The sequence below is a fragment of the Lacerta agilis genome, chromosome 6, assembly GCF_009819535.1.
Source record: "Lacerta agilis isolate rLacAgi1 chromosome 6, rLacAgi1.pri, whole genome shotgun sequence".
NCBI lineage: Eukaryota > Metazoa > Chordata > Lepidosauria > Squamata > Lacertidae > Lacerta > Lacerta agilis.
The window spans coordinates 63,660,007-63,682,443 of NC_046317.1; the positions used below are offsets into that span (position 1 = coordinate 63,660,007).

Sequence of the window (22,437 nt, forward strand, 5' to 3'; positions counted from 1 at the left end):
GTGTTTGCTACTTTAAAGGGGTGAGGAGCAAGATGAGTGTTGCATCCAAGAACGTGTATCATACCCTCCAACATATTGAGTCTCAAAAACCAGGACACACAAGTTCCTGTCTGTGCTTTCACATGAGTCATGTGAGCCGTGTGAGATCACAGCGCCTGAAATCATGCATTTTGGGGCACTGCGCAAATCATGGCTCTGTGTTTTTTTCAGGGGGGAACACTTTTGGGGGCAAGATCTCAGTGCAAAATCACGCAAGATCGCAGCCCTCAAAATGGCCGCCATACGCTTGTGCCAGAAAACAGTGTGTCCCTTTTTTTCCAGAACACTTGCAGGATATGGAATATGTGGAATACCAAAACAATATCCTGCAACAGTAATGTTTTTCTTGAGCAAAGGTGTCTGGGCACAGCACAACAACAAAATGCACATTTATTGCACAGAAACCACCTAGAATTTCCCTTGCAGAAGTGATGTCAATCCAGTTGCCTATCAAGATCTAAAATAACTGAATAGGTAGATGAAAGAGACTGGAGCGCATGCTGCACACCAAAATTTTGCAAAACATTTGGGGAGTAAACTAGGAAAATGGACATTGATTATCCTGCTACATTGCAAATTCGTGTTCTCTAAAACTTTGGTTCTTCATCCTCTTTTGCTCTTTACCTTGCTATCAGCCTTGAGATACAAAGCATTCTTTGTCAACATAAAAAGGAATATTTGATGGAGCCTTCACTGTAACTGCTGTTTCATTCAGCTATAAGGATCAAAATGGATAGAAATAATCTTTCATCAACCAATCTAACATGTCACTATAACTCCAGGATATTTACAGCACAATCCTATTTCTGTCTACTCAGAGTTAAGAACCACTAAGTTCAATGCGCCTCACTTCCAGGTAAGGTGTATAGTTGCTTTTGCCAGTACTTCAGGCAGCAAAATGGTTTGGGCCAGCCCTGACTGTCATAAATAAAATGAAACTGAGGAGGAAGATCCAACCTTACATTGGTGTGACTGACAACAGTATGGCGTCCTGGAATATTTTATCAACAAAAATACTGAACTGTGAGTTTGAAAGAGCTGCTTAGTAATAATGGAGCCCAATTCTAAGGAGAGAATGAATTTAGGGGAATGCTTTTCTTAAAATTAAATCCTTTCACTGATCCACATCCTCAGCTCCTTAATACATTGCTTCTCCACTTAACAAGACTAGGACTTGAGTCTATTCCTGGAAGCACTTAATATTATTCAATCACAGGCAATGACTTTCGCCAATATATTTTGCTTCTGAAATGGCAATCATGATAATGATGAACCACAAACCTTACACTAATATTTTAATGCTGCTAGAGTGGTCTCTGCTTTAACTGAGATTGATATATGTGACTTTCACCACCACTGCATCACCATCACTGCACCTGACTTTCACTATCATAGCAATCACAGGTGCTGCTGTTAAATATTACGCAATATTTCAGCTCCATATTAAGCTGTGTCATGACTTTGATGCTGGGTATCCTATAAGCTGGGTGCTTCCTGTTTCCTCCAAATGTTATAGCAAACTTGAAAACACCCTACATTGACCCATGTGATAAGAATCTTATATCTTTAATATGCAAGCCTTCACTTAACAGGACAATGGAAGTTCTCCCTACAGTACAAAGCTATATATATTTATTTAGAAGTAAATCCTGTTGTGTTCAGCAGAACTTGCCCACTAAGTCTGTTTAGGATTGCAGTCATAATTAAATGCCACAACCTCACAGTAGTGTCCATTCATTGTCCCCATTTGTGCTTTGAAGAAAAGTTTCTATTAATTATCAGCACAGGGTTTTTGTCGCAGCTGGTTGTTACACCACTCTCTAAATCAGGAACTTCTATGGCTGGACTGCCATCCCTGGCCATTGGCCATACTAGCTGGGACTGTTGGGAGTTGGAGTCCAGCAACATCTGGAGGCTCACAGATACCCACCCCGTGCATTAAATGGGATGTCCCAAGATGGGACAGCAACCAATGAGAACATCTAGGAGTATGTGAGAGAAGAACCATATTGTCCATATACATAAGAAGGACCACTAACCACCCACCAAATTAGGATAAAATTAAGCAATCCTTTCTTTAATAACATTAAATAAAACAGATTGTATATGTAAGAAACCAATAAGTATCTCCATCACATTATCCTGGTCAACACAGAGGAGATGTGTATTTCCCATGGTTTGAAGTAAACTACAGCAGTATTATCCTGAGACAAGAATATATTCAAAGCCCGATTCAAACCATATACCAGTCTGAATGCAGACATGGGGTTACCCTCATTCATACTAAATATATGAATGAACTGGTCTACCCATTGCATCTGAGATGTTTGTGGTTTTCCATTGTGATCATAGTAACTTTTTCCCACAGACATCACCATCCCAATGTTGGGTTTGGGGATTCTTTAGGTTTACAGGCATCTCAAACTCACTTAATAGACATTTTAAACTGGACTGTATATTTACATAATACCAGTGCTGTGTCCTCCATAATCCTTACCACCTGCCCTGAGTCATCCATCTTACGGTGAAACTACAAGTGTCATGCAGTTGCATCCTATGATTTCACAAGTCACAATTTTAAAAAGCAGCTGTGGGGAGACTGCAGTCATGTGTGGAAGCCTTGGAAGGGGGCAGAAATGCTTGTGCTGATGGAACCATCTCCTTAACACTGTGTTGAATTCTTCCCTTAAAGAAGAATGGTTTGCTCGTTCAGAGGACATGATGAATGGTCTTCTCAAGATAAACAGACCAAAACTTTTGGTGCCCCCCCCCAAATCCAAAACCTTGGATTTAAGTCTAGAAAGCATGGGATTTCCATTGTGTTTATTCCCCACCCTGCAAATCAACTGATATATGGTTGTTCAACAAGGTCTACATAGGTGGCTACCAGCACCTACAACCTGATACATAAAAGCAGACCCACCTCCCTCTGCAGCCAACCGTATGCCATGCACTCTGATCCACTGGCTGCCTTTCCTTCCTCATGAGGAAGGGATCTTTCCAGTTTTTCCACTTACCCGTGCTTCTCAAGCCATGTTCAGGCCCTTCAGTAGGGTTGGGCTGCTGCTCTTCACATGCAGACTCCTCTTTAGATGAGCTGCTCCTCTCTTTCTCACCCTGTCGCCTAGTAGGCAGAGAAAGCGCATCAAGTCAGTCACTCTCCATACTCACTTGTATGTTCGGCTACATGAGCAAATTGCACGGACGGTTCCTTATAGTTCAATCCATTGTTCAGTCCCTCATTCACAAATAAACAGCTGCCATAACAGCTCCTACACATCCCATCTAGGCAGCTGGGTGAGGCCAGCCTTCACCAATATCTGGATGCAAGACTACTTGGTAGACCTGGGTGCAGTAATTGTCCAAGGAGCTTGACTTTGGACAGCTGGGACATTCAGACTGGGCTGGTCAATGTCAGGAGCATATCTGTCAACTTTTCCCTTTTCTTGCAAGGAATCCTATTCAGAATAAGGGAATTTCCCTTAAAAAAAAGGGGAAAGTTGACAGCTATGCTCAGGAGTGAAGCATAGCTGGAAGTGAACATGTAGTTCACCCACAGTGAACAACATGATGGTGGGGAACCAGTGCTAAATAATTTGTCAATGATCAAATTCATGCTTAGGGTGAACTAAGCAGAGCAGCTCTGTTTCATGTCAGCCCGCAACACAAAGGAACATGAGACAATTTAGTTTCACACTTCTCATGAAGTGTTGCTGTGATGGCAATCCTGATCTGTACAACAGCAAGCACAACTGCATGTGCTTGGCTGAGGGAACAATAGCATTCTCATCCCTCAATCCCTACCTGAGTTATCTTACAAATTGTCTATGTACATTATAATCCTCACCTTGATCTAGCTGCCACTCTGCAATTATTCTCCTTCCATATTAGTACACCCAGAGCATCAGCAGCACAGGACTGTTAAGTGGCTTCTCCGGGAGGCACCAACCTCCTTGATCTAAGGTAGCTTTCTCCAAGCTGGTGATCTCCTGTCATTATGGACCACAACTCCTATCACCTTTGGCCATTGGCCATGCTATCTGAGAGTGATGGGACCTGTATTCCAAAACATCTGGTGGATGCCAGGTGGTTCAACCCACATGATTCAACTGGCATACTTAAGATTTTAGCTGCATGAAGCTGTACTAAGCTTGGCGAAGCAGTCATACAACTGTTGCACTATGTACCTTGAGCTAAAAAAACTCAATACACTTTTACTGTGCCTCATCAAAGTCAACACAAGATGGTTGAGCAGTAATAAGATAAATGTTGGGTGACTTGGGTGCACAGGGAAGCAATCATGCAAATACTTTACTACATGCAAATCTCTATGATCTTACACATTTGGCCCTATATCTATCTACTTAGCTCTAGGCTCCAAAAGGGAGCTGGGTCTCTTGTTACTAAACTTTTTTGGCCACCTTTGGCTTGTACATCCCGCATATCTAAGGAAATGCTAACCTTTATCTAAACAATCAGGATATGTAAGGAGACTGCTTTTTCCTATGACACCTTCATTAGCACTGTGGTGGAAAGGAAGCAAGCCAGGACCTCCACCATCCTTTACGCTGGTGCTGTAGACATGTAACTCCAGGAACATTTACCTATAATTTTACAGACTGATACTTACCGATAATGGAACGGGGCTACCGTGGCCATGATGGGATGGTTGTGCTGAGGCACAGAGGAAAAACTGATAGGCCCAGTGTGCAGCACAGGGCCCTTATTGAGGTTGCTTGTGTCCAGTGAGATCACCTGAGGTTTTTCCTCTGGCTTAGACGTTCCACTTCCTTTCCCATTGGCTTCTGAGGCCCACTGACCTTTAACAGGACAACTCTGAGGCCTCTTTGTGGTGGATCCCTCTGAAGACCTGGTCAACAAAGTCTCACTATACAAGCTGAGATAGGAAGGGCTCTTTCCTGGGAGGTGAGAGGTTTTTGCAGGTTCAGGAATTGTACTGGGCTTCCCAAGACCCTTCTTGGCACCGCGGCTGCTACTGTCTTCCCCATGTTTTGTGGTGTCCTTGCTTCTCTCGGTTGCTTGAACAGCAGCTTTCTTATTTGCCCCAATAGTTCTGGAGCTGGACCTCTGCATCCCCCTGGGACTGCTGCAGCCAGACACCATGCTCAGGCTGAGGCTGGAGTCTATCCCATCTGACCCACCATGGCTCTCAGACGCCTCCGATTTCTCCTGCCCAGGGCTTGCAGCTGCTGGAGTCTTCGGGATCAGCTTTTGCTTGGATCCTTTTGGAGCTCCACTGCTTGAGCTAACCAGCCCCTTCCCTGTCCTGGGTGATGATGCCCTCTGCGAGGGAACAGCTCCCACACTGTTCTGTCTTGGGGGCAATTTGGGCGATGCTGCCAGGGTATGTATCTTGCTGTGGGATGCAGCTCTGGGAACAGGTATAGAGGAGGCATAATGGCTTCGTCCAGCTGCGTTCACATTGGCTGTTCCATTCATCATCAGCAAGGCCTGGTTGAAGGAGGATCAATCTGAGGGAAGAAAAAAGCAGAGGAAGTGAAGCAGAGGCTGGAGCTTCCACAGCCAAGGCTCTCTCTATCCCAGTACACTACCCTGAGTCTTGCTTTACAGGACTAAGCGTCAGGTTTGCCAAGTGAAAGCCTCTCCCCAGCTCCCTTTTCACTGAGCATTAATTCAAACAGAAACCATTGTTTTGATGTACTAAAATTAGCAAGTTGACACTCTTTGGTGCTTTCATTTTCTTATTTATGCTTAAACAATGTGAGGGAAATGTGTGCTGTCAAGCTGCGTCATGTCTTAACTTAAAGCATCTACACATATTTCAGTATGGAAGATTTCCAAGTAAAGATTTGGATTTGGTGGGATTTAAACCACATTAAAGGGGCTTTATTGATTCCCAACTCCCTTTTGGTTGGTGAGGTGTATTATTTCACTTCAAATTGTGCTAAGCTGGCTTTGTTGCAATTTGGGAGCCCTCCTGCTCTTTCTGTTGAATGGGGACCTTAGACACCTGCCCTAAAGTTCTCCTTTGAGAGCATCACTGCCAGAGAACCTGCATCACTGGACAACATAATGTGTGTGGTTTCTTTTAGTGCCCTCTTCTACATAGACACCCAGTGTTGCCAAGATGTTATCTTCCATTTATTCCTCTGATGTTGTAAATAACCGGGGGAAATCAGAAGTAATTTCAAGTAACGAAGTAACGAAATGAACTATTTCTTAACCTTCCTGGTTCAGATTGCTGGCTGCAGTACTACCAGCAGATCTGGGCTGAAACTCAGGACAGATGTGACGCAGAGACCCGTCCTGGCTCTAGGAACTCTTTTGCACTACAAGCCTCTGGCTGAAGCCGGGAACTCTGCCAACCACAGCTGGCTCAAAATACTATTTCACTCCACTGGAAATCCTGCTGCCGGGAGCACCCGGCAGACGCTCTGATAGACACTGTGGAGCTTAGCCTGGTGTGGAGGGGTGGGGGTTGTGCAAGCAGTGTGCTCTTTTATCCCAGGCCAGTGCTTTGAGCCCCTATAATACAGAGAACTCTGCCTCTGCAGCTTTAATACTGTTATGGAGACACTGCAATGCTTTTGCAGACAGGGCTGAAAACATGCATCCATTGATAAGCTTGGCTTGATAGGCACATTTTGTTTATCCTCGTTTACAGATCAAGTGGCATTTTAAAAAAAAATGGCACCAATGCCCCCAAATTCAAAACTGTGAACAAGATATGTAGGGAAAGTGCCTTAAACTGAGCTGCAGCATTGGCCCATCTAGTAGTGAATCTCTGCGTAACATTGTCTCGCTTATATGTTGTCAGACCACCAGCCTTTCTTTAGCACTAGGTGACTCCTGGGTCCCAGTAAATTTGCATCGAGTGCAATACAGCTGATCCAATGGGTAACATCCTTGTCAGTCTAGCATCTTCAGAGTGATGCAGAGCATGAAGCCAAGTAATTCTAAGCTCGGGTCACACTGACTGCTCCTCAATGGTGGGGTAACAGAACCATGCTGGCAGGGCCAACTGCAGAGGCCCTTTTGACTTGCTAGCTGCATGGCTGGCAGGGATTGCAACTGTGCATATCCTGGGACCTGCATCCTCAGGCAGCTGCCAAGTGGCCACTACTGTTGATGCTTCTGCTTTGTACCCTTTACCCAGTATGCCAGTGAGTACCAAGTGGCAGATTACCCATAATGTCTGGAGTGAGGCTACAGCACTCCGGGGGATGTGGGATATTACAGTGGCAAAAACCCTAACATTTATCAGAGGAGAACCACTATCACTTTTGCTACCTCCTTTCTTCTCCATCACCACCCACTTCTGCTGGCAAGTCTCCCAGTCACCCCTACTCCTAACAACAATATACAGCAGGGAAAGTGCTGCAATGCCTGCTATCTGCCACAACAGAGCCACTAACATTGGAGGGGTGTGCTGCTGCAGCTGCTGCTGCTGCTGTTTCTGCAAAAAAACAGCAACAACACTGCAGATAACTTGACATGTCCTCTAGCTGGTTCTGATTTGCTGCTACTCAGAAGGAGACACACATCCTTATAAAGGATAGCTGCATTATGATTTACTTTGTGTCTATATTGCTCTTTATTATTAAAATAAAATAGCCTTTTACATAACAAAAATTAAAACATAACATCTAAACAACATAAGCAATGTAGCAGTATAAACATATACATTAAAACCTGAGTAAACCAATTGTGTATTCCTCCTCCTCAGATATATTTTTTTAAGTTGCATGATCTTGATTGAATATAGATGCTGCTATCAAAACTGAGTGAGGGCTGGTTCCATCAGGGAAGGATTAGAGGGGAAAGACCCTAAAACAACTGAGTACTGGGAATGGAATATTTGACACTGAAAAAGACAAACAACCAGCCCCAGCCCCTCCCTGGATGTAAGATTCCAGTTACAGGAAGGAATCTTACAGGCTAAAGGAAGGAAATATAATGTCAATCAGAGCAGCACCAACACAATTGTTTGCAACATATTCTGGGAACAGAAATGAGGACGGGATGTGAAAATGAAGTGTCTTTATAGGTGGCAAATGTAACAAAGAGGATTCTGGATTTTACAGGATACAAAATACACCAAACACAACCAGTTCATTGTTCGGCTGTTGAGGAACACCCCTCAAACAACATTTTAAGGAACGTGCTCTTTGTCCAAAGTTCAAAGACAAATTGTGGCACATATTTTGTGCTTTTTGTAGGTCTCTGTTTCCAATCTGTAAAATGGGAGTAACTTTGCATCATTAAGTGTAAGAGGCAAATAAGGCGCACCAAGGAGCTCACAACCCAAAGTTAACCAATAGCCTCTTTCATCAACACTGATAAATTCTACAGAAGATTTTGGGCTGGGATGAGAGTCATTTAATAGTCGCATTATCAAACGCAAAGTGGTGAATAACACGTCATAGAAAGCTGTCACTTTCCAGAGAGATGTGCACCATCTGGTTCCAGGGGATGGTCTGTCCGAAGGTACATGGGGAGATCCCTTTGCTGAGGCTAAGCAGATCTAGGTCTGGCAAGCGCATGGACGAGTGGCTGCCTGGGAACCACAAGCACACCACCTTTGTTTCCATGACAAAAGAAAAGTGGGATATAAATTTATGGGCGCATGCAGATGTGGGGATTATTTATTTTCCAGGTTGTAATGCTAGCATGCCGTCTCTGTTCCTAATGTCCCGTTTACTTTGCATTATCTGTTGCGATGTGGAACTGTGCCGTTTCCCCAGATATGCCATCATTTACACCAGTGGGCAGGGTGTGACACAACAGTGCATGACACTGGATAAGTCGCTACCCTTTATGCTCCTGCGTTCTCTCCTTCCGTCATGATTCACCCATGAAAAAGGAGGGGAAGAATATGCCAGGACACAGCCCCAATTTCGTCCCATGGTGTAATCCATGAAAACCGTGGGAAAATTACAACACAAGACTCCCACGAATTTCTAAGTTACAACCAGATTCCCACCCCACCCCCCACCCCCACCGGAAGCAATTGACATGGCAATGAAAGAAATTATCAGGTAAGGAAATGTCAGGGAAATGGGATAAAGTGCTATTTGAATGCATCGTAAGAACACAAACTGCTGCAATCTGTTGCAACAGGGCATCCACCTCTTGCCCATAATCAGTATTCTGTCATTCTCAGCTGTGCTGTTTCAAGCCGCTTTCTTCTCACAAGAGTTCCCCACCACCACCACCACCACAAAAGGCCCATTTCAAAAGCCCCGCCTCTCCACCCCTTGCCTCTGGAGGGACACAGAGGTCTCTATGTTGCTTTGAGCCTAACCCAACTGCAGGGGGCTGCTTATGCTGCTGTCAACAGAAAGGCTCTCCACATTGCAGGACTTCCTGCATTGCAGCAGCCTGCTGCTCCTCAGCTCCTTCTCATCAAACTTCCTGCACTGCAGCCCCAGCGTGGATTACCTTGGGAAGGGAGAGCATGGAAGAAGAAGGTACAGGGGGAGGGTGGGGGAAGACAGAGACTCACCCAAAGCTGGGGTCACACAGCCACTGCTCACATGCTGCAGCTCCTTACGTGCAGGAATGCAAAATCAAATCCCATTTCTTACCAGATGTTTGCTGACCTAAACATCTCTCTCTCTCTCTCTCTCTCTCTCTCTCTGTATCCTGTACTGCCTGCCAAGCCGTTATTCCAGAGCGAAGGGAGGGAAGGGAGATAGCCTCTCCAATGCTAAGCTAATTTACAGCACTAAGCCTTTCTGATGCAAGCCGTGAGCTGCCCTTGTCACACTTCTCAGGCCATCAGTCGCTCCCTAACAACCAAGCTCTTCTGCTTTATTTAAAAATTTCAAACATAAATTTCCTTCCCTGCTTATTTCCCCTCCACCTCCAAACCCTCCCGTCAGCCTATTCTTCCAGCTGCTGACTTGGCTCCAAGCTTGCTCCATCTGGAATGGCAGGAAAGAGGGTTAGTTCCTTAGAGGAAGTTTGCTCTTGTTCTTTTCTTTTTTTTAACAAAAATAATATGACACTTCAAGGACGCTCTATTTCTCCCTGGATCATTTCCGCACGTGCTGCCACTCTGCAAGAATCATTACAGAAGAGCAATATCATTTAGATCAGGCTTCCACAACCTGGTGCCCTCCAGGTGTTTTGGCAGGGGCTGATGGGAGTTGTAGTCTAAAATAACTGGAGGGCATCAAGTTGGAGAAGGCTGATACAGAGGCAGGCAGAGGATTCTATGGAGTCACTTATCTCTGCATCAGTTTCTTCTCTGCAGATAACACAAATCTATGTACTTTAGAGCTAATCAATTTAGGGAAGTTTTTAATGACTGATGTTTAATGACTGATGTACTATTAATCTTTTGTTGGAAGCCGCCCAGAGCGGCTGAGGAAACCCAGCCAGATGGGCGGTGTGTGTGTGTGTGTGTGTGTGTGTGTGTATACACACACACACACACACACATATATCCCAGAATTTATGCCTGGCCCATTTATCCACAAGGATGGGTCTGACTCATTTTAACCACCTTTGTCGAAGGAAATCCATCATAGGTCTTGAAGCAACATGTCTTATCTTCTTTCTGGTTCACTTTTAGAGACTGATGGACAAAACCCACACTTTCCCATGCAAGTACCAGGGAAGGATTTTACATTTCAGAGCTAAACACCGGAAGCTGCTAATCTGAGCAGGAATGGGGAGCTTTATGGCTCTACAGATGCTGCTGGACTCCAGCTTCCACCAGCCCCAGCCTGGGGGTGATGGGAGTTGTAGTCCAACAACATATGAAGGACCACAGCTTCCTCATCCCTTCTTTAGAGGAAGGCACATGTTCCCTGATGGATACACACAGTTTTCTCCTTTATAGACAAGAGCCTCCAATCAGATCAGAATTTTGCAGCTGCTCCTGCTGGCAAGTGCTGGATGAGCCATGGAAACCACCACGACAGCATGCTTTGCTTTGCTTTTGTTTTGAACCATGTATTAAATTCATCCCAGCCTTTCTCTGTTTCAAAGAAAATTCATACTGGCTCATATTGGCCTTCTAAAATGCTTTTGACAATGTTTTTGCCATGCTCCATCCACGCCATCCAGTTTTCACTTCAAAATGTTCCATTACAATACTGGCAAAACTTGAATAGTTTTCTAGCCTTGCCTTGCCTGGCCAACAAAGCAATTCCTTCTGCTTGCTGTATTTAAAACTCCACTTGAAGGCAGCTCCAGCCAGATGAGATCTCTTGATTGCTCTCAGTCCCTAATAGTGATTGCTTAATTATACTGGACTTCCATCCACCAGCTCTCTCCCACCTGGGAACCAAAGCATTCCTGCCTAGTTGAGCTCGACTCCAGTCACTGTCCATGCAATGCAAAGAATTAGACCTGCAAAAAGCGCATGGGGGGTGGGGGTGGGGCGAACATCCAGTGATCACTGTTGCCAAGACACTGTGTCCAGGAAGTTCACAACTGTAGCTCCTTCCCGGGGGAGCTGTGAAGATTCTGAGAGCAAAATATGAAAGGGGGAGGGAAGAGCAAGGGAGAGGGGAAAGGGATCTCTGGTGATGTAACAGAGACTCCCACATACACAGCCTGCCAGCTACAACTAAGCTGCCAACTCAGATGCCAAACACTGTTGGGTTATATGGTGCCGCGCCTAGTTTGGAATGTCTCCCATCTACGCAAGAAGGGAAATATAGGTCAGGCTTTCAGAGTGCATCAGAGGATACAGCACAATGAATGCAAAAATGCAGACAAACAAAAGACCTCCAGGTTGATAGAATCACTGTAATCTCAGAGCCGAATCAGACTGGCAGTGTATTTAATCTTTAAAAAGCACAGCAGTCTCAGAGACCCAGGCTGCATTCTCTGCAAAGGTCACGGGGTTGCAGTGCACCAACATTCAGCTAAATTAACAGAAGCCCTCCTGCTCTCGATCATCTGACTGGTAGCCAAATGATGGAAAGAAAAGCTTTATTTATCACACAAGATCCAAATCATTACAGATAAGAGCAATAACAGCAGAAACTTGATTATGCTGGAAGCTAGGAGACACAGTGCTCCCTTCAAGTTATTTTAATTAGGTGAAGAGGACAAGCTGATGCCCAGAGGGAGAGAGAGGAGATACTCCGGATGCCAGGAGAGGCCACAAGGAGTGCCCCGCAGAAGAAACAATCATCCTTTAGCCCTGAGCACTACTAATGCTGAGCCACCAAGGTAAAAGGACACATCCAGAGGGTCATTTTGAAGGTCAGATGTGCATCCAGGTCACACCCACCCTTTGCAGCCCAAATGTCCTGTTAGCGCTGATATCTCCATTCTCTACTGTGCCCTCTGTAATAAATCAGATCTAAGTTAGGGGATGTTCAGAAAGCCACGGTGTTTTAGGAGTTAATGGGCACCCCAGTTTGAGTGGCAGATACCCCTTGGGAGGCGGGACCTTCCGCTCTTTAAAAGGAGGGAGCAGCCGTTAGTGAGGGGAGAGTGGTGACTGGAAGAAGGAGGGTGTGGGGCCAGGTTAGGTTAGGTTAGGTTAGGATCGTTGAAGATGTGTATATGTTGCTGAAAGAAAGAGTTTACACTGTTATGAAACTAAGCTTATGAACCATTACTGAAACCGTTATGTTCTGTAAGAAATAAAGACCTCTTATTGTTGAGCTAAGAAAATATCGTCGTTCATTTGGTCCAGTGAGTTATATAGGCTCTTGAGGAGGTGAACTCAGGGAAAGGACAAAACTAACCTGAAGGGTGATAGTTTGTGTCTTGGAGTTCCCTCAGGAGGGGCTAGCAGGCGGAAACCCTGGTATTGCCACAGAGTTGCTAAGAGGGCTTAGCTAACCGATATAGTGAGGGGATCTAATAAGGAGAGACCCCGAACTGTAGGCAAAGGAGAGGTTAACCCCTGAAGCCCTGAGCAGAGGATATAACCGGCCACAGCTGCTGGACAGGAAAACTCCCGTTACTAAGGGATCCCCAGATTATAGGTAAAAGGGGATTGAAATAACAGACGGACCTCAGAGGGACAGGTGGGGTGCACTGTAATTTGACCCAGAACACCTGATTAAAAATTCACTTAGTAACGAGGGGAGAGTCTGAAGTGGAGGTTCGTCCCACCCTCCCTGTCCTTCTCCATCCATTCTACAGACCTTGGTAGGCATAGGATTAGCACAGACCATGCGGGCACTATAATCAGACAAAAATGTACCTGCATTTTTCCAATACATGACTTGCTAGTTTCTTCTACTTCTAATTTAAATGCAAAAGTGCTGAACTGGGAAGCTGCTGCTCAGATGCACTCCCAATGGTTCCATGGCACATGGAATAGTCCTATAGACTATCGTAGACTCCTGAATTAGTGGTGGCAAGTCTAATCATGATAGGGACCAGGGCCTACAATTTCCCCTTTGCTAATGAAGGAAATGAAATCCTTCTTGGGTTAGGTCTTGGGATAGCAATAGAGGGCTATCACGCAATATGGCAGAGTGCATTATGTTTAAAGCACACCCCAGCAGCTTTTATTGACAAAAGTAAACATCCATATACTCCTCCATTGCTATAGCTGTAGAAACATCCATTGTGGTCCCTAAGGAAAGAACGCCACCAGTCTAGAAACATCTTTCCCCTCTGACTTTACCACCATGGACTATTTTTCCTTTTCTCACAAGTTCTATCAATTTTCCTAAAATGATTTATTATTATTTAGCACAATTTAGAATAGCTCAGTCAGTAGAGCATTAGACTGTTAATCTCAGGCTCAAGAGTTCAAGTTCGACGCCAGGCAAAAGATAGACTAGACTATCCTTGTTCCCTTCTACAATTCTATGATTCTGCAATTCTATATACTGCTTAATCATCAAACCCCTAAGATAATGAAGTATCTTATCTAGGCTAAGCCGTTGTTTGTAACCAGTGCTCATCAAGAGACATGGGTTTGTAGATGTGCATGCATGCCCCAATCCTCCTCCTCTTGTGGCATAGTAATTCATGTCTGTCTCACCCATGCCCCTGGCCTCAGAGTCCTAGTCTTGATACCTTCATCCAGTGCTTTTTTCCGGGGGGGGGGGGACGCAAGGGTATGCATACCCCTAAACATTTTGTGAATCTTTGTACTTTTGTCCATTTACTGTATTTATTTTCTCTGATTTGAACTATAAAATGGCGATTTTCTTGAGTCAAAATGAGAGTACCCCTAAACATATTTTTTTTTAGAAAAAGAAAAAAAGCACTGCCTTCATCCAAAGATCTTGGGGTGTTTCACAGCATAAAAACTCAAAATACATAATAAAAACATGAACAAAACAAAACAATACCCCCCCCAAAAAAACACATTGAAAAGGACATAGAATGTTAATCAGCCATAGGCCTGGTTGAAGAGGAATTCCCACCTAGCTCAACCACCAGTCTTATTGATCTTATTTCTGCTTCCCAGGAAAGCTTCTCTTCCTGAGGGTGGTGGTGATTTTGATTTATTACCTGCCCTTCACCACAATGTCAGGGCAGGTCATAGAAATTTTAAAATACAATATTAAAAACAGCTTAAAAGAAAGTATTGCCACAAGAATAGAGCAAGTCCTAAGAATACATATCTCAGGTGGTTTCATCTAGGTGCTGTGGGTGGGCCATCACTGACCTCTTGGTCATCCGTTTTTGGCATTTCTTCCATGCAAGGAGTTACCTGGTCTCTGACATCACGGGCTGGGAACTCACTTCTTTGTAAGGAATCAAGAGCCTATGCCAGGAGAATTCCACCACTGAGAAAGGGATACTGGAGCATTCCAGGATGACTGGCCTTGGTCCAAGAGGAGGGGAACACTAGAAAGTTCCAAGAGACATCCAATACAACCAGTATGAAAGTAAAATAGTGAGCGCTCCATGTATGGCAACGGACAAGGTGCAGGCAACTGTTCTTGGGTAGCAGGAGCCAAATTACATTTTTATTGAAGGAAGAATGTTCCTCTGAGCCTGGTTCCCATGAAGCTCAAAGCCACCTTCAAAACATTCCTCAATGAGCACCCATTCACTAATAATCCTCGTCACTGCAAAAAAGTAGAGCACACAAGCTCTTCCATCACTTTGCATCTGATCAGCAGCTGGCAGTTCTGGAGCAACTGTCTCTCTTTTCATTTAATATACGCAGGAAGAAGCCTGTTCCATCTATGTCAACATTGCCACACAAAAAAGCATTAGTAGAACTCCTGGTTTCACCTTGAACATTAATGTGAACCTTGATCATCTTGGCAGCAGTCCATGATCCTTCCTATATTTTTTCATTTCAATATCGTGCAAGGGTGAAGAGACCTCTCACACCATAATAACCAGCCAAGATGAAGTGATTGGAAGCAGGGGCAGCCCATACTATTTTGTTGCCTTAGGTGAAATGGGAAGGTTCTGTTCTATGTGTACATCACAAACACACCCTTGCTGCTTCCGCCGAAGTCTCGCTTGCCAGGGTTGCACAGCTGTGGCTTCCAGGTTCCGGAAAGATCTCACAAAAGCAGCACAAGATTGTGCAAGGCCCCTGCACAATCTCACAAGGCTCTCGTAAGATTTTGTGGAGCTCTCATGAGCTCATGCCAGAACCTGGAAGCCACTGCAGCCACTGCGGGGGGGGGGGGCGTTTTGCACCTACAGAAGTGCCCCTTGGATTTTGCCACCTGAGGCAGCTGCATAAATCTGCCTCATGGATGGGCCAGCATTGACTTGAAGGGAGGCCAGATTTTTTGCAGGCAATGCATTTCCACAATGGCGTGCTGACTAATTTGCCTTTCTCAGGTGCTCACTCCTTATTAAGACAAAACTCACTGGCTGGCTCTCACTCTTTGGAGAACATGAGCAGGAGATGGTTATTGCTCTTATGTTCTTCTTGTGGACATCTGGTTGGTCATTGTGAGAATAGAATGCTGGACCAGATGGGCCTCTCATATATATGATCCATAGATGAACATGGCTTTTTATTTGAAGGCACCGGCTGCCTTTCATACGTTGGGAAGCATTTTGTCTCTCTGTGTGTGACTATCTCTAAAAGAGTGGCTAAATCTAAACAAACAGGAGTGTTTCCACACTGGCAAGCAGCAGGGACCACAGCTTCAGCCAACATTCCCAGAATGAGCCAGCGAAGATGTTGGAAGGAGGGATAGGGCAAGCGAAGGGAAAGTGTCTTTTGCAACATTCTGCTGGCATGAGACAGGGCGCATGTATGCTAGTGTGGACCACACAATTATGGCTGTAATTTTCCCAGCAACTACTATCTTAGAAAGGGCTAACACACCACACCAGACTATCCTTCTTCCACACATTTGTAAACTTGTGTACACAACTGGATGGCAGAATTTAGAAGCTTGAATTATCCTAGATTTGCTGCTGAATCCATTTTCATTTGGTCAGTCTGACCTGCTACCTCAGGAACCTTCTGCTCCTTAAATGGCTGTTTCTGCAGCTTGAGTTTTCTAAAAATTGGGAATGAACCCCTTATTTACTTATTTAAATAAGCAGCACAATTCACAGAGAGGAGCCTATAATAGGAGTTCCTCTATGAGCATTCAGCAATAAAGATCTTATGAATCTGTGACAGTGGCATGAGCATAGCCAGGATTTATGTTGGAGGGGGCAAGTATTTTTTTTAATTTACTTGATTTAGGGGGGGCAGCTGCCCAAGGACAGTGGTGACCAACCTGTGGTCCTCCAGACATTGCTGGACTTGAACTTCCATCATCCTTAACCAATGGCCATGCTGGCTAGCATTGATGGGAGCCAGAGTCCAACAATGGCTGCAGGGGAGGGAGGCACAGGTTGCCCATCCCTGCATAGTGGGAGATTTATATTAAGCACAGCAAGGAGCTGATATGAGCACAAGAGTCAACAAGCTAATATTCGTATCTACATTTCACTGTTTTCTATATCAAATAAAGTTTCTGCCACCTTACAGAGTGCAGATTCTCCAGCAAAAGGACAAAATAATAAATCATAGCAGTAGGAGAGAGATTAGGAACGCAAGGGCCAGGAACGAGAACAAGAGAGAGAAAGAGATTTTTAGCTGAGATTTGGGAAACGATGAAGAGTCGATGAGGCAGAAAGAAACACAGCCTAGGATGAAGGGTCTCAAAGGATCTCGTTAACAACTACATGCTTGCTGCCTCTTCGCAGGGACCACTCAGGAAACTGGTCCAATTTCATCCACAGCATTTCTGCCTCATTTCAGAACAAACCAAGAGATTTTAGAAAACTGGACCCCACCTTGCAATTGTCTCTTGCAAGGCACCGCAGAAATTGAAAATGTTCAGTGACTCAAGAGCAGGGTTTGAATTACAGACAATTCAAGTAGTAATCCAGTAGGTGGATTTTCCTTTTTTGCAGCTGGTAGAGGCACACAACTTTATTTCACAGGATTTTTTTAAAAGGAGCCAAGGAATCTGTCTGCTGTATATTTTGACACCACTTTTGAATGTTGTATGGTGGTTCCTGAGATGAAGGAGCGTGTTTAGATACAAGTGAACAACATTTTGAATCAAAATGGCAGAAAGCCTTTCAAACTTCACTGATTTTAACCACTGATTTCACAACTGCATGTTGGCTTCTTAGAATAACCAAGAAATGCCAGATACAAAGCTGCTAGTATATTATTATATCAAAAGCTTTAATAAAAACTTGATTAACAATTGGGAGGGGGAACAGTTTGGGATTTCCAGCAGCTGACATATATTGCCATTTATCTGCCACACATATATTCCACCCTTCCCTGAGGATTTCGGGGCAGCATAGTGGGTGCCCCCGGACCCCATTTTTTTCCTTACAATGACCAACCCTGGTAATCAACTTTAAAAGTGCTACAAAGTTTCAGCTACTCCTAAGCTGTTTCCCAGTAAAGGCAGGTTTAAGTAAACATCTTCCACTTCAAGGCAGCTTTTTAGCAGGCTTTACTCATGTATATTTTTGTAACTATAAGGACTAGTAACCTGTATGAAAGAAAATACAGTGGTACCTCGGGTTACAGACGCTTCAGGTTACAGACACTTCAGGTTACAGACTCCGCTAACCCAGAAATAGTACCTCGGGTTAAGAACTTTGCTTCAGGATGAGAACAGAAATCATGCTGCAGCACAGCAGCAGCAGCAGCAGTGGGAGGCCCCATTAGCTAAAGTGGTACCTCAGGTTATGAACAGTTTCAGGTTAAGAATGGACCTCCATAACGAATTAAGTTCTTAACCCGAGGTGCCACTGTAGAAACAAAGAAAGCCAAGATACTCAGAAAGCTGAGTTCTATGTTCTATGCTTCTTCACTTCTCTGTTTCCCTACAAAACTGCAACGCACCAGCAGCTCTTGTGTTGCTTTTTGTGTGCAAGAAGAGGCATTGTCCTTGCCATTCCACCCTGTCCCCCAACATTTAAACAGGCAACTCTCACAACAGCAAGTGGAAAATGAATCCCCAGAGCCACCTGGATGCTAATAACACATGACACTGGACAACATTCTATCCAAAGAAACAGCAAGCTTAAGCTTGTTAAGCACTTTCCCCCATCGATCTACTGAAAAGGAACTGGCATGGGGCATACTTAAGTACTTTTTATAGCACAACTATTTATATAATGCATTGTGAAAGGAGGTGATGGCTAATTTAGTTTGCTGGCTTATTTTAAATGTGTTGCCTCCAGCTCCTTGTATTGCTGAGTGTTCTGTACTGCAGTTTACAAATACCGAAAGTAATCACATATATAAAGTGTTCATTAAAAAAAAAAAGAACACATAGCAAGGGTGATGCAGAAACAGAAGGTACATTTCCACCAATATCTTAAAGCAGTTATGTTCACACCAGCCATTTCTACATGGAAAAGCCTTTCAATAAATTGTCATATTCAGAAACTATCCAGGCAGTACGATGTGTCTTTGGGACACAAATGGTTAAGAGCTGCTTTGTTTTGACTGCAGGAAAAAAGCATGAAATGAGGCTGAAATTGAGGAACACACAGGCCACAAACTGTAGGTGTTTTGAATATTTCAAAGGTGACATCCAGCTGCTAAATGATAGAAGGGAAAGGATTCTGAAAAGTGAGAGCCTGTGGATGCATGTGTTGCCTGCAATAAGTATCTCAGCATTTTCTAAGGGTTCACAAACAACAATAACAGCAGCCCTTCTCTCTTCTTCCCAGCTGGTGAAAGAAACAGATGGATAGCATGCAAGTGCGTGCAAACATGTAATACAGGCTCTGCGATGGGGAAGCTAAACTCAAACAGTGAGCTTTTCCTTTTCAATAGCCCTGACTCCACGATCACCTTCATCTGTGGTGCTGAAAGGACAGCTCCTGTGGGGTAACTTCAAGGCTACAGCCCAACTGCGGCTGAGGTTTATCAAGCCACCTAATGGATTTGCAGGCAAAGCACCTACTACCGGTAATATGAAGAGGATAGCCAGATCTTCTAAGCTCTGTAGATTTCCAGGTTTTGAATGCCTGTTTGTTCCTTGCATGATCTGCAATACTAAAAGCAAAGTGATGAAATGCATGTCTCGGGATGGCAAACATTTCTAAGGGTGTCTCCACTCTTTACACAGCAAAAACGAGTGCTGGGTGTACACTAGTGTTAAATCAGCACTCCCTGCAGCAAACACATAAAGTGTGAACTGTTCATAACCTTGAAGAGTTATTGCCAGTCAGTAGACAATCATGCTGAGCAAGATGGACTGTTGGTCTGACTCACTATAAGGGTACTTCCTTTGCTCCTGTATGTTTGCCAGGAAAAATGTGGTGATTCTCAAAGCTGAAAAATTGAATACTGTATAAACATCACTGCTGCTGCTTTCCACTAACCAATCCATCTTCCCTATCGCTGCTTCTCAATTTTACCAATGCAGCTCTTTGTATTATTTGCTCCTTGGCCAATGGCACCAAATTTGTACAAAGGGTGGTAGAAACAAGGAGGGATTGCAAAAAATTCCACATGTTTTGTTTTTACTGAGTGAAAGGGAATTATAAGGGCAGATGTGGTTCAGTGTAAGTACTGAAATGTAGGGTGATTCATATTGGGGCAAAAAAAATCCTAACTTTGCGTGTTCTGTTGACAGTGGCTGACCAAGAAAGAGATCTTGCAATCATGCAGGATAACTCAATTAAAATATTGTCCCAGTGTGTGGCAGATGTGAAAAAGAAGAATCCCATATGGAATTGAAAATATAATGGTCAGTTTCTTAATTCCTTTGTACAAATCTAAGGTGCAACTGCACTTGGAAAACATCTCAAAAAGGACATTGTAGAGCCTGAAAAAGGACACCAAGTGACAACCAAAATGATTGGGGGAGTTGAACAACTCCCCATGAAAAAAGGCTATGACATCATAAAGCCATATCTTGCATGGTGAACAAGTACCTTACAATAGGCTGCATAGCTAGAAGTCTAGGCGGGTCAGTTCCCTGGCCCCTCTACTTGCCAAAACTAAGAGGTCAATGAGCATTTCCATCTCACTCTCTCTCCCTTCAACTGCCCAGAAGTCATTCTTGACCAGTCCAAACATGATATGTGTTTCCTACATCATCATTTGGTGATCCAACATATGCTAATATTACTATGGGATAATTAAGTAACAAAGTGACTAACTGCCTATAAGGAAAACACAACTTACACACTATTGGCAATGCATAAATCTGAAATTTTAACTGTCAAGTTTAAATAAATTTCAAGTGAAAACTAACTTGCATTTTTCAAACAGCGGCAGCTATTAATCTGAATGTCTACCCAATGAAACACAATAGCCAAGTTCTGTCTGCAAATTTATAAAGAGCCCGTGACTGTGAGCCAAGAAATAAATATGTGAAACTCACTGAGCAAAACTGAAACAGTATCTGTGAAAGCTTTCCCCGAGGCTCCCGCATTTTGGTCCCACTAGCATGAAATCTAATAACATGAATCCAAGCAGCACAGGATAATGCATTGGATCTGGTCCATGAGCTAGTGAATCCCAATGAACTTGGAGAAACCTGGGCTCACGGTATCCATTGAGCATGTCCTATTTTGCAATCTGCTTGCACCATCTGCTGTCCTTCAGGGCCACTTCCAGCACTGCTTTTGAAAGACACAGGTGCACATGCCTCTGTATTAAAATGAGTGCAATTGTCCTCTGGGGATAGGTAACACACTCTGTTCCTAGGGAGGAAGTGAGTTCTCTGGGCCAACTTCCAGGGTTTTGCTGACTGTTTGTCTTTTCAATAGAGAATACGCATGATGCTGCCTTTACTAAATTATGTTAAGCCCCCACCCCCCATACACCTCATTTACACATGCAGCTTCAAATAACAATTTTGAAAGAAGACTTTAGAGAATCAGAGCAGGATGGACTTTGCAGGCTTTAACAGACAAACTTGGCCAGCTTTTCTACTCGATATTATCATATGGAGGACATACTGGGCTCCATTATAAAAACTGGTCTGCTGAAATTGATACGTCAGAAAGTGATGGCATAGAATTAAATGCCATAAAGACAACCAGTGGTGAGCCTCTGGGCTATTTGGTATCTTCTACAATCAAGGGCCAACTCTCTACCTTTTGATCATTCAGTGCCCCTAGCATTTAAAGCTCCTTTGTTTTTGATAGCTGCAAAAACCAAGAATGTGGATTGTCCTGTAACAGGGCTTTAAAAGGCAAAGAAATTAAAAGGCAAAGAAAGATGCTGGCAACCCTAGTTTCTTATGCTTTTAATGTTCAATGGGCTGATCATCTATGTTAATAGCAAGGTCTTTTTTATAGGTTCAGCCCCATTTGCAGAAGAGGGTGCTCTGGGGTCACATGTTCTTGGAAAGCAAGGAGAGAAAGCCTCTCTTCTTTCCAGGTTCAGTAAGTGCCATGGTGGCCTTTGGGGGCCAGAATCTTCCTACAGCAGCTTTGATGCCGAGCTGGGTTCAGACTTTAAGAGGCCCTAAGCACTGAAAAGGTTTTGCCGCCCTCCATATGCAACTCAAAATAAAAACAATATTAAACCATAACATCATTTTAAACAACAAAAAAAGCCTAGATGTATCGCAACACATGAGTGGAATCTGATTTCCTCCCATTATTTTGATATCTATTAGTAGAATGCCTCCTGGTTTAGGGTGGATAATAATTTTTTTAAGAACAGAAAAAATGGGGGCAGAGTGTGTAGTGGCATGTAAGGAAGTCTAAGAAACATCTGGTTTGCCCCCATGATGACTAATGTCAAATTCTTTCCAAACACATTTTTCTTTTTTCTGGTCCCCCTTTTTTGCTGGTGCCCTAAGCATATGCTTAGCCTGCCTATTGGGTAGTCCAGCAAGGATCCCAGCTGGCTCCAGTTATAGCTCTTTATTAGCTCAGTGGTATTGGATGGATATAGCAAGCTTCTGAGCCACACAGAACTCTTCCTCGAGCAAGAAAGATGTCCCTTGAAATATTGCTGTTCATTATTCCAAGACAGCCACTCTGTTGAAATCATATCATTTG

The 22,437-nt window shown here is 43.9% G+C and overlaps 1 protein-coding gene across 6 annotated transcripts in view; it reads right to left on the reverse strand.

Moving 5' to 3' along the window:
- NAV1 (neuron navigator 1) overlaps nucleotides 1–22,437 on the reverse strand; it is a 265,528-nt gene that overhangs the window by 190,849 nt on the left and 52,242 nt on the right. For all 6 annotated transcript variants that reach the window (XM_033153093.1, XM_033153092.1, XM_033153091.1 and 3 more), the window contains exons 2-3: nucleotides 4,670–5,531; nucleotides 3,057–3,163 (exon numbers count right to left, since the gene is read on the reverse strand). In XM_033153093.1, the coding sequence (XP_033008984.1) occupies nucleotides 3,057–3,163; nucleotides 4,670–5,502 (940 nt within the window). In that variant the 5' untranslated portion in view covers nucleotides 5,503–5,531. The remainder of the gene's footprint in view (nucleotides 1–3,056; nucleotides 3,164–4,669; nucleotides 5,532–22,437) is intronic.